This window comes from Phyllobates terribilis, unplaced genomic scaffold (assembly GCF_046119375.1).
Source record: "Phyllobates terribilis strain yellow unplaced genomic scaffold, ASM4611937v1 Scaffold_4098__1_contigs__length_65070, whole genome shotgun sequence".
Classification (NCBI taxonomy): Eukaryota; Metazoa; Chordata; class Amphibia; order Anura; family Dendrobatidae; genus Phyllobates; species Phyllobates terribilis.
In genome coordinates this window covers 51,847-65,071 of record NW_027366850.1, presented here as the reverse complement: position 1 = coordinate 65,071, position 13,225 = coordinate 51,847, and the positions used below count along the sequence as shown (strand labels likewise).

The window sequence follows — 13,225 nt, the reverse complement described above, 5'->3', positions numbered from 1 at the left end:
CCCACTCCTCCAAATTCATCTATCTTCAACACCTTCCTTTGATGTCCCCCATCTGAAACCAAACCAACTCTCATTTCTTCCCACTTCATCCTCTCAACAATTAACGAGCTCAACCCGACTCGTGCTCTCCCATCCATGGTGCTAAACCACACCACACCATCATGCTCATTAGCTAGTTGTACAACATCCTCCTCAGCAACCGTCACACTTTCATTTGGCACCGTAACATCCACAAACACCGTGTTCTTGGACCCTTCACTTTGAGCATTGTCACAATAAAAGATCCTATCCCATTGCTGCTCTAGGGTCATTGCATAGTACATAGAATTCTTGACTTGTTCCTTTGGTGTAAGTTGGTCCTTGATGAATATGAAAGGACAGTACCATTTCCCAACAACCACTGAATTAGATGCCTTGTAAGAAACAGAGAAGTCAAAGTCTGGAAGAAGAGTACGAAGCGCTAGATCCGTCCCTCTTGCTTCTCCAAGAGAGAAGTTCTTGGGAGTTTTAGAGTAAAGGGGCCACCCTTTACTCCTCAAGAACCATGGAGGGTGACCATCACGCGCTACAGATGTGGCCATGAACCCAGAACTGTGCCAACTTTTGTTCTTTGACACGATGAACTGTTGATAAGTGTTAGTAGGGTCTAATGGTTTTGGATCCACATCATTTATGCAGGTTCCAAGGCAACATGTTGTCATTTCTTCATCACTAGAACTTGTACATGCTTTCCTGCCAAAATTTTGAGACGATAATAACTTCAGTACATACGCAAACTATTGTGAGCAAAATTATCCGATTCCAAAAACTCGCCAATCTGAATCTGTATTATAAAATTCGTTTAATTTATATTCGTATCTGGTCCAATTCAATTATTCTTCGGATATTTAGACCGGATATGGGTTATGATATTATCTGTTCAGGATATCCGAATATTTTTATTATATTATATATTTTCCCAATTTATACCTAAATATTAGACTAATTATTAAAAAGTGTAGTAGGAGTAATTCGTGTAAGTGGGAGAGTTGAAGACTGGAAGGTACTGCCACGAAGTATATACAAATAGTAGAAGAGGAAAATATATGCAAAATAGTGGAAGAGTAGATGCTATTGTTAGCGGTGGGCGAAAAATTTAAATAATAATTTATACTTCTAAACGTTTTCTATAAGAAAGAGGTACATGAAATATATAATTAAGAGGAAAAAGTTAAAAAAGATTCGTTATTTTTTTAATTATATATTGGAATCAGGTAAAAATATATCTTAACATGTGAAATGAAACAAAAGTTATATGTACACGATACTATTTTGTATGTGCACATAATATACTTATATGTGAACGTAGAGTGATTAATGCAGCCAAATCGTTGTATTAGGTTTTAAACCACCGTAATATCCTAATACAATATTTTTAATTCACAAATAAGCATTTTAATTTCATATATAAGATACTAATGTTCACATATAACTTTAGTTTCATTTCACACCTTAAATATGTTTTTACCGGAACCTTTCGCATTATTTATTAGGAATAAGGATCCGGTGAAAACAATTCTTATGGTGTGAAGTGCGAACTTTCTCGGGTACACATATAATACACTAATGTTCACATATAACACGCTAACGTTCACATCTAAAGAGATAAAAAAATCACCCAGAAAACGTAAAAAAAATAAAAATAACAGTTCACCATTAATTGCAAAAATGCCACCGCGTGGATTCATTAAAAAACCGATCTTTTAATCTTAGCTCTCCATTTTCTAATCTAATGGCTCAACATGCTTCGCATTTCACACCATAAGGATTGTTTTCACCGGAACTCACCTCTATTTATTAGGTATAATTTGATCGAAAATCCTAAAATATATATTTAACTTACCATTTTTTTTACCAACCGGATATTGAGTGGATCAGGTCATAAACGGATATCCGATTTATACCTAATCGAATACAGATTAGAATTTTATTGAAATATTGAACTGAATATACAGTATACTGGATTGAATTTATCCACTGCTCATCCCTACTCAAAACAATGCTGTGAAAAAACTTTCTTATAGTGTATCCAATCCTTGACAAGATAAGATATTCTAAGTTAACATTCAATCAGTCAATCAACCATATACAAACAGAAGAGGAAAATACTTACCCTTTATGCTTTCTCTTTGTCTTGATTGCATAGTAGATATTTGAAGATAACGGATGATTAATTGCTGGGATAAAATACACAGGATAATGATGTGTACGACGATTTCCACTAGTTCCTGACCTATGAGTAACATCGTGGAGCTTGTTTTGAGTGAAAGGGAAATCCTTAATTTCGCTGTCCTTGAACAATCCGAAGAACATTCTTGGAGTTGATGCGTCATCTTGGAGTACGAGGTAGCCGCTGTTGGGGCCTTCAGGGGGCGGTAAACTGGCGGCTGAAGGATCGTTTCGGTATAGAGAAAGAGGTCTTGTGACATACATGGTTGTGCTTTGCTTGTTGCCCTTTCAATCTCAGTACAATGTTTGAAAACTGTATAAGGCTTTATATATTGTTATCGTCTATGTTCGTAGGTAGTATTATCGTAGAAATGTCAAAGGAAACCTGTTCAATGACCCACGTAGTCAAATATTGAATTTTCTATGGGGCTGGGTGGTTGTCATCCAGCTAGCAAGCTTGTTTTATTTTGATATGATTAGATGCTCAGCCTTTGACCGGTTCCAAATGTTGCTTAACTTATCAATCTGATTTCCCATTGTTTTGGCAGATTGAACACCTATGCACGACCTGGAATTGAAAAGGTTATATAGGTTGAAAGTCAATGAAAAAAATAAGTAACTATGTCCAAATATCATGCAACAGAGCTCTACAAGTTTTGACAAAAAAAGAAAGAGCTCTACAAGTACTTCTTCTGTAATTTTGTTTATACAAACAAAAGCATAAACCAATATAACATTCATGTATATATTTCCTCCAAGGCCTTCAAATTTTCTCAAGAAATGATCAAATTTACAAGGGAATTATCATGACAAACAATAACCTGAACATTTCTTTCATACAGAAATCCATATTCGACCAGAAGACAGATTAATTATTCACTCACCCTAAACACATCATTACAATTTACAAATATTCAGTCAGAAGACAGATTATTTTTGGTTGTATCCAGTAATAAAGATTGAAAACTCAAACTGTTGTTTTACATCAATTGGGTCTAAAGGCTTTGGTTTTGCATTTTTGATTAATTGGCAGCAAACCCTTCACTCCTTAAGCTGATTAATTTACTGCTCCCTATCTTTTATGATTTTCTAGGTTATACCTCAGCCTTTGTACTACCAGTGACAGCATACAAGATGCCTTAGTATTAATACAATAAATAATGTCTAGCAAATCAGAATTAAGAATTAAGGGTCGGATTGGCGCAATCCATTATAATGGATTTTCAGATAATAACGGCGTTTTTAAAAAATGTCGTTTGGCTATTTCAAAGAAAATGGTTGGACGAACTCAAAAAATTGCTATATGCTTCCAATTGCTCGGAAATTCTCAGTTATATGGGGGGACACGCATCTCCACGCCTAAGTTGTGTGTGCAAGTTTTGCGCATATAACTTTGGCGTGCAAGAGCATTTTGGAAAAAAATATTTTTCGTCATGGGATAACACATCACGCTCAACTTGGGTGTGCAGATGCAGGAGAAACTGGCACGCCATGTCTAGGCATGCCAGTCTCTGCCATGTGATAGTGACATGATCAACTTGGGCGTGCCTTTGTCATTGTAGCACACCCAAATTGAGCTTGCTACTGGCGAGTTCCGAGCCCGCCAACTTTGGCCCAATTAAGCCCATTTGGACATTTTGGTCCGAGCCCAATGGGCCCTATTGAGCCACTTCTCATGTCTCATTTGAGCCATTTGGCATCTTAATATGCCCAATTGGGTCCGTTGGGCCCAATAAGCTCATACTCGAATGAAACATCGTTTAGTAGGTGATTGGGCTCAATTAGACATTTGAGTGGATAATCTCATATTCTAAGTCGACTTAATGAATGAACAAGAATACCTAAGCTCCTACTAGGATGAAAAAATGATTAAATAGGAGATTGGACCTATTGGTCCCAATTAGGTCTTTTGAGTGGAAAGTCTCATTTCTAAGTCGATATAGTGAAATAACAAGGATAACTAGGCCCGTACTAGGATGAAAGAACTATTAATAGGTGATTGGGCCTATTGGGCCCAATTAGGTCATTTGAGTGGAAACTCTCTATTCTAAGTCGATATAGGGAAAGAACAAGGATAACTAAGCTTGTACTAGGATGAAAGAACGATTAAATTGATGGTTGGGCCTATTGGGGCCAATTAAGTGCAAAATCTCGTATTCTAAGTCGACATAGTGAATGAACAAGAGTAACTAAGCTGGTAGTAGGATACAAGAAAGATTAAAGTGGTGATTGGGCCTTATGGGCCCAATTAGCCATTTGAGTGATTAGTCCAGTATTCTAAGTCGACGTATTAAATGAACAATGATAACTAAGCTCGTACTAGGATGAAATAAAGATTAAATTGGTGCTTGGGCCTATTGATCCCAATTAAGTGCAAAATCTCGTATTCTTATTCAAGGTACTGAATGAACAAGGATAACTAATCTCGTAGTAGGATGAAAGAACGATTAAAGTGGTGATTGGGCCTTATAGTCCCAATTAGCCATTTCAGTGGAGAGTCCCGTATTCTAAGTCGACGTAGTAAATGAATAAGGATAACTAAGTTAGTATTAGGATTAAAGAACGATTAAAGTGGTGATTGGGCTTGTTGGGGTCATTTGAGTGGATAAGGCCCAATCACCTATAGTTATCCTTGTTCGTTCACTACCTCGACTTAGAATACGCCATTATCCACTCAAATGGCTAATTAGGCCCAGTCATCACTTTTATCGTTCTTTTATCCTACTACGAGCTTAGTTATTCTTGTTCATTCAATACGTCGACTTAGAATATAAGGTGTTGCACTTTATTGGCCCCAATAGGACCAATCACATATTTAATTGTTCTCTCATCATAGTACAAGCTTAGCTATCCTTGTTCTTTCACTATATTTGACATAGAATAGATATTTCCACTCCATTGACCTAATTGGGCCCAATAGGCCTGATCACCACTCTAATCTAACTTTCATCAATACGAGTTTAGTTATCTTCGTTCTTTTACTATATCGACTTAGAATAGATATTTTCCTATCAAATGACCTAATTGGTCCCAATAGGCCTAGTCACCTATTTAATCGTTCTTTCATCCTAGTACGAGCTTAGTTATCCGTGTTCTTTCTCTATATCGACTTAGAATAGAAACTTTCCACTCCAATGACCTAATTGGGACCAATATGCACAATCATATTTTAATCGTTCTTTCATCTTTGTACGAGCGTAGTTATCCTTGTTCTTTCACTACATGACTTAGAATACAGATTGAACACCTATACACATCCTGAAATTAAAAAGGACATATAGGATAAAAGTCAATGAAAAAAATAAGTAACTATGTCCAAATATCATGCAACAAGCTCGACAAGTTTTGACAAAAAAAAAGAAGAAGAAAGAGCTCCACAAGTACTTCTTCTGTAGTTTTGTTTATTGTATGAACAAAAGCATAAACCAACATAATATTCATGTGTAAATTTCCTCCAAGGCCTTCAAATTTTCTCAAGAAATGATCAAATTTTACAAGGGAATTATCATGACAAACAATAACCTGAACATTTCTTTCATACAGAAATCCATATGCGACCAGAAGAAAGATTAATTATTCACTCACCCTAACACATCATTACAATTTACAAATGTTCAGTCAGAAGACAGATTCTTTTTTGTTTGTATCCAGTAATAATGATTGAAAACTCAAACTGTTGTTTTACATCAATTGGGTATAAAGGCTTTGGTTTTGCATTTTTGATTGATTGGCATCAAACCCTTCACTCCTTAAGCTGATTAATTTACTGCTCCCGATCTTTTATGATTTTCTAGGTTATACCTCAGCCTTTGTACTACTAGTGACAGCATACAAGATGCCTTAGTATTGAATACAATGAATAATGTCTAGCAAATCAGAATTAAGAAATAAGGGTCCGATTGGTGCAATGCATTATAATGGATTTTTATATAATAACAATGTTTTTAAAGAAATATCGTATGGCTATTCTAAAAAAGATGGCTGGCTGAACTCAAAAAATTGCTATATGAACACGTATCTCCATGTCTAAATTGTGTGTGCAAGTTTTGCGCACATAACTTAGGTGTGCAAGGGCATTTTGGAAACAAATTTATTTTTCGACTTTGGATAACACAACTGCACGCTCAACTTCAGTGTGCAGATGCAGGAGAAAACTGGCACGCCAAGTCTAGGCATGTCAGTCTCTGCCATGTGACAGTGGCATGATCAACTTGGACATGTGATAGGGCTAAACCTACCCACAAGCGTATGGGATCAATTGTAGCTTTTCAAGTGTCGTTTCCACGAGGACAAAGTAGTATCTTTTGTAACTAAAATGGTAAGATAAGTCGTAAGAAGAGAGTTTGTTGATTATTGCTAAGAAAATAAGAAAACACAACTTTTGAAAGGTTATGTGAATGAGAAATATCTAGGATTAAGGATCACCACAACAACTCCTTGGTAGATTACAAGATGTATTTATCAAAGAATAACATGGACTTGTTTGACGGTAAGCAATAAAAATATCTACTAATTCCTTTCAGACAATAATAGACATATCTAAACTCCAACTAACGTCAACCATTGTCGCGTAAAGTTAATCAAGTTTAAACTATTAGGCACTTAGAACCTAGAACTAGACCGGGTTAACATGCACTTTCGTGCTCAGCTAAAGCCAACCTAATCTAGGTTTCTATAATTACTTAGATCTCCACAAGAACAAACAAGTTTATTTGGGTTTACTTCTAGGTAGTTCCAACATAAACAATCTCCTTTCAGACTCATGCCATGTCTAATTGAAATCTATATGTATCTCCTTTCAGACTCAACCTAATAGAATTCTAAATGATTATCTCAATCTCAATAAGAGCCCTAGAATAAAATCAAACAAGAAACCATGCTATCAAAGACAAACACAAGAAGAAAATCTACCAATTTATTGTTGGGATCACCCCAATCCTAGATATATGGAATTAGCTATGCATAATGGAAGAAGCAATCAAAACATCATAAGAATAGAGAAATTCATAGATCTGGATGAGAATAAGAGAAATACTTATTCAATCTAGAATAGAACCCTCCAATCTTTGAGATATCTTCACAATCTCCAAAATGCAAACTAGGGTTTTCAAGGTGGAAAAAGAGAGGTAGAGAGAGAGAGAGAGAGAGGTCTAAAACAAGTTCTAAAACAATGTATTTATACCTCTCAAATGATAATAGTAAACTAACCCTCAAGAAGCCCAAAAATTACAAGAAAACCCACAAAGAGTCAAGGCAAACTCGCCGACTCAGGCTGAAACTCGGCCGACTATGAGGCCGAGTTTCCCTTTTCCTCGCTTACTCGGGCCAATACTCGGTTGAGGTGCAGGCCGAGTATCCCTCTGGCTCGCTGACTTGGGCTGATACTCGGCCGAGGTGCATGCCGAGTATCCCTCTGTTGACTCCACTTCAAATGTAGCTCGTCTCGGCTCGTTTCTGTCCTTCCTTGACCCCTTCTTTGTTAAGTTCCCGCCTTGCCAATTCTTCGACTCAAACACCATCATATGAACGGTCATGATCTCCAAGGAAAACTACTCCAAAACACCTGAAACCATCAAAAGCAAGAGTAGACACCGAATCTACAAAAACTTATGAAAATAAAATAAAAAAAGACTAGAAAGAAGCAAAACGACTCTATTAAGACGAAATAAACATGACCCAAACTAGACTAAAATGCATGTTATCAGCGTGCCTTTGTCATTGTAGCACGCCCAAGTTGAGCATGCTACTGGCCAGTTACAAGCCCGCCAACTCTGGCCCAATTAACCCCATTGCACTGGATAATCTCGCATTCTAAGTCGATGTAGTGAATGAACAAGGATAACTAAGCTCGTACTAGGATGAAAAAGCGATTAAATAGGAGATTGGGCCTATTGGTCCCAATTAGGTCATTTGAGTAGAATGTCTCTATTCTAAGTCGCTATAGTGAAAGAACAAGGATAACTAAGCCCGTACTAGGATGAAAAAATGATTTAATAGGTGATTGGTCCCAATCAGGTCATTTCAGTGGAAAATCTCTATTCTAAGTCAATATAGGGAAAGAACAAGGATAACAAAGCTTGTACTAGGATGAAAGAACGATTAAATTGGTGACTGGGCCTATTGGGCCAAATTAAGTGAAAAATCTCGTATTCTAAGTCGACATAGTGAATGAACAAGAGTAACTAATCTCGTAGTAGGATACAAGAAAGATTAAATTGTGATTGGGCTTTATGGGCCCAATTAGCCATTTGAGTGATTAATCTCGTATTTTAAGTCGATGTAGTAAATGAACAATGATAACTAAGCTCGAACTAGGATGAAAAAATGATTAAATTGGTACTTGGGCCTATTAGGCCCAATTAAGTCCAAAATCTCGTATTCTAAGTCGATGTACTAAATGAACAAGGATAACTAAGCTCGTAGTAGGATGAAAGAACGATTAAAGTGGTGATTGGCCTTATGTGCCCAATGGTCTATTTGAGTAGTAAATTAATAAGGATAACTAAGCTCGTATTAGGATTAAAGAACAATTAAAGTGGTGATTGGGCTTGTTGGCCCCCATAGGTCATTTGAGTGGATAAGGATGACTAAGCTCGTATTAGGATTAAAGAACATATTAGGATTAAACAACAATTAAAGTGGTGATTGGGCTTGTTGGGCCCGATAGGTCATTTGAGTGGATAAGGCCCTATCACCTATTTAATTGCTCTTTCTTCCTAACACGTGCTTAGTTATCCTTGTTCGTTCACTACCTCGACTTCGAATACGACATTATCCACTCAAATGGCTAATTAGGCCCAATCACCACTTTAATCGTTCTTTTATCCTACTACGAGCTTAGTTATTATTGTTCATTCACTACGTTGACTTAGAATATAAGATTTTTCACTTAACTGGGCGTAATAGGCCAAATCACATATATAATTGTTCTTTCAGCATAGCACGAGCTTATCTATCCTTGTTCTTTCACTATATTTGACATAAAATAGAGATTTTCCACTCAATTCACCTAATTGGGCTCAATAGGCTCGATCACCACTCTAATCGTTCTTTCATCAATACGAGCTTAGTTATCTTTGTTCATTCCACTATATCGACTTAGAATAGATATTTTCCACTCAAATGACCTAATTGGGTCTAATAGGCCCAATCACCTATTTAATCGTTCTTTCATCCTAGTACGAGCTTAGTTATCCTTGTTCTTTCACTACATCGACTTAGAATAGAGATTTTCGACTCAAATGACCTAATTGGTCTCAATATATCCAAACACCTATTTAATCGTTTTTTCATTCTAGTATGAGCTTAGTTATCCTTGTTCTTTCACTATACCGACTTAGAATAGAGATTTTCGACTCAAATGACCTTATTGGTCCCAATAGGCCCACTCACCTGTTTAATCGTTCTTTGATCCTAGTACGAGCTTAGTTATACTTGTTCTTTCTCTATATCGACTTATAATAGATACTTGCCACTCAAATGACCTAATTGGGACCAATATGCACAATCATCTATTTAATCGTTCTTTCATCTTTGTACGAGTTTAGTTATCCTTGTTCTTTTACTATGTCGACTTAGAATAGATATTTTCCACTCAAATGACCTAATTGGGCTCAATAGGCCCAATCACCACTTTAATTGTTTTTTCATCCTCTTATGAGGTTAGTTATCCTTGTTCTTTCATTATATCGAGTTAGAATAGAGATTTTCCATTCATATGGCTTAATTGGGACCAATTGGCCCAGTTACCTATTTAATCGCTCTTTCATCCTAGTAAGAGATTAGTTATCCTTGTTTATTCACTACATCGACTTGGAATACGAGATTATCGACTCAAATGACTAATTGGGCCCAATACTCATTTAATCAATCTTTCAATCGAGTACGACTTATTGGACCCAACGGGCCCAAGTTGAGCATGATAAGAGGCCCAATGGGTTCAAGTCGGACATGATAAGAGACCTTGTATGGACCATTTGGCCCGGTCTAAGATGCAAATTGGCCCAATGGACCCTATTGGGCCAAAGTTGACAAGCTCGAAAATGGCGAGTAGCACGCCCAACTTGGACATGCCATTGTCACATGCCAGAGACTAGCAATTTTTCTTGCATCTCCACACCCAACTTGGATGTGCAAATATCCTATCCATAGTCGGAAAATATAAATTTGCCCCAAAATACCCTTACACGCTTAAATTATATGTGCAACACTTGCATACACAATTTAAGCGTGCAGATTCGTGTCCATATAGCCATTTTTTTATCTGTTTAAACATTGCCTTTCACATTATAATGGCATTTTTTCGAAATTATCATTTATTTTTTTGCGCAAACTATTAGAAATTTTTATTTCATATAAATTTATTATAAATGGAAATGACTTTTCACCGAACAAAACGAAAATAGTTAAGCATCATGATAGCTTGAACTGGTCAACTTTTGAAGTACCTATTCCTATAAAAAAACAAATACTTAGCTTGACGATAAACCTATATAATTAGACCCCGGAGAATTATCATCCTTTGACTACCAGGGCCGTTGAAAATGTTTCCTTTAACATTTCTAAGATAATATACCAGCTGGCCTACAATCATAGATAGAGCAAGAGTGCACGACTCTATATCATTCCTTATTTTGTCTATAGACATTGTATTGAGATTGAAAGGGAATTAAGAAAAGCACACCCACAACCATGTATGTGACGAGACCCCTTTCTCTATACCAAAATAATCCTTCAGCGACCACCTTACCGCCCCCTGAAGGCCCCAACGGCGGCTACCTTGTACTACAAGACGACACGTCCACTCCAAGACAGTTCTTTGGATTGTTCAAGGACAGCAAAATTAAGACTTTCCCTTTCCCTCAGAACAAGCTCCACGTTGTTACTCATGATTCAGGAGAAACTACAGATCACTTTCCAGTGTATTTCATCCCAGCAGTCAATCTCCCACTATCTTCAAATGTCTACTATGCAATCAAGGCAAAGGGAAAGCATAAAGGGTACGTAAATCTTCTTCTGTTCTCGATTGGATACATCATTTACTAAGATTTTATTGTCTGGCAGGAAAGCATGTACAAGTTCCACTGATGAAGAAATTACAACATGTTGTCTTTGCAACTGCATAAAAGATGTTGATCCAACACCTCTTGACCCCACTAACACCTATCAACAGTTTAAGGTGGTGTTGAAAAGGAGGTTCAGAGCCACATCCATTGCACACGATGGTCACCCTCCAACTTTCCTTAGAAGGAAAGGATGGGGCCTCTTCTCTAAAACTCCAAAGAACTTCTCTCTTGGAGAAGCAAAAGGCATGGATCAAGTGCTTCGTGCTCGTCTTCCAGACTTCAACTTCTCTGTCTCTTACAAGGCATATAATTCAGTGGTTGTGGGGAAGTGGTATTGTCCTTTCATGTTCATCAAGGAACAACTTACACTCAAGGAACAAGTCAAGAATTCTATGTACTATGAAATAACCCTAGAGCAGCAATGGGATAGAGTCTTTTATTGTGACAATACCCAATACGAAGGGTCCAGGAACACGGTGTTTGTGGATGTTGCGGTGCCAAATGAGAGTGTCAAGATTGCAGAGGTGGATGCCGTACAACAAGGTAATGATAATAATGGTGTGGTGTGGTTTAGCAGCATGGATGGGAGAGAAAGAGTCGGGCTGAGCTCGTTGATTGTTGGGAGGATGAAATGGGAAGAAGGGAGAGTTGGTTGGGTTTCAGATGAGGGAAATCAAGGGAATGTGTTGAAGATAGATGAGTTTGGAGGACTAGGGAAGTGGGAGAGATATGGATGTTACATTCTGGTTGAAAGATTTGTGTTGAGAAGAATGGATGGAAGTTTGTTGTTAACATATAGCTTTAACCACACCCACCACATCAGAAGCAAGTGGGAGTGTTAAATATAACACACATTTGTTTTTATATATAAATAATTTGTGTCCAAGATCTTCAAGGTTAAAGCTTCGTGTTTTTGTATATATTAAGTTACAGTTTGACTTTGTAAAGTTATATGTATCAAGCTGTTTAAAGATTTATGCATCTGGTACATGTCTGTGTTTCATATATTCACCAAAATTTTGTGCCCATGAACTTTAGCATTAAAGCTTCTCGTGTATTTGGAGGTATCTAGATTGAAAAATCTGTTGGTTTCATTGCTGTAAAGAATAGTATTCGGGGGTACTCAGCATTTCCTTAGTGGTTATGTGATGTACATATTTTTAGCAATAATAACATAGTTTAGCATATGATTATGAGCATATTTACTTTGTATTTGGTACATATCACATGCGGTCACATATATCTCATTTTGGTATTTTACGAGGACGCTAGGGATAGAGACGGAGTGAAGAGAAGACGAAGACGAGCAACGTTGAAGATCAAGAAGAAGCTGAAGGAGTTGTAGACTGATCTTACGACGGTGACCGCGGATGCATTTCGGCGCCCGCCGGAAGAGTTTGTTATTTCCAGGAGCTGCAACCGGCGGCGGCCTCCGAAACTAATTCAGCGATCGCCGATTTCACCAAAACAGTTCCTAGACAATCTTTCTCTTTTATCTTTTGGTTATGATTTTATAGTTATTAGTTTCATTTTCCGGGATTTCTAGGTTTACTTCCAATTAGTTTAATTATTAAATACTTATCTTCTAGGTTAAGATTAGAGAGTTTATAAAAATTCTCTTCTTTTCCTAACCTAGGGGGACCGGTTTATGTTTTATGTAGTTTCATTTGGAGGCAGTTTCACATACTTTGATCGTTCTTCATCGGATTTTCTCTGTAAGTCTCGGTATGAGGAGTTAATCTCCTAATTTCTTAGTGAAGTCGGTGGAGTATTTAATTGGTGAATAATGTCAGATTGTTCTTTATATTATAGCATGAATTTGATTGCTTTTCTGTTGAATGTTTATCAATAAGTATATTGTTAGTTTATTTTTAGATTGATCACGTAGGATTAAATTAGTCCTTCATACATGCTAAAGTAGATTAATTAGTCCGTGTTATCTATATCTTCGA

General features: G+C 36.9%; 1 protein-coding gene across 1 annotated transcript; it reads left to right on the top strand.

Moving 5' to 3' along the window:
* Window positions 1-10,899: 10,899 nt before the first annotated feature.
* Window positions 10,900-12,115, top strand: LOC141248827 (uncharacterized). Its single transcript, XM_073669459.1, has 2 exons — window positions 10,900-11,207; window positions 11,272-12,115. Exons 1-2 carry the CDS (start codon window positions 10,900-10,902, stop codon window positions 12,113-12,115), a joined length of 1,152 nt encoding a protein of 383 aa, XP_073525560.1.
* Window positions 12,116-13,225: the final 1,110 nt, after the last annotated feature.

Bases quoted from the DNA above. Each gene is read 5' to 3' on its own strand.
- LOC141248827 (XM_073669459.1), top strand. From the start codon at position 10,900: ATGTATGTGACGAGACCCCTTTCTCTATACCAAAATAATCCTTCAGCG. The intron at 11,208-11,271 runs GTACGTAAATCT...ATTGTCTGGCAG, and splicing joins GCAAAGGGAAAGCATAAAGG to GAAAGCATGTACAAGTTCCA.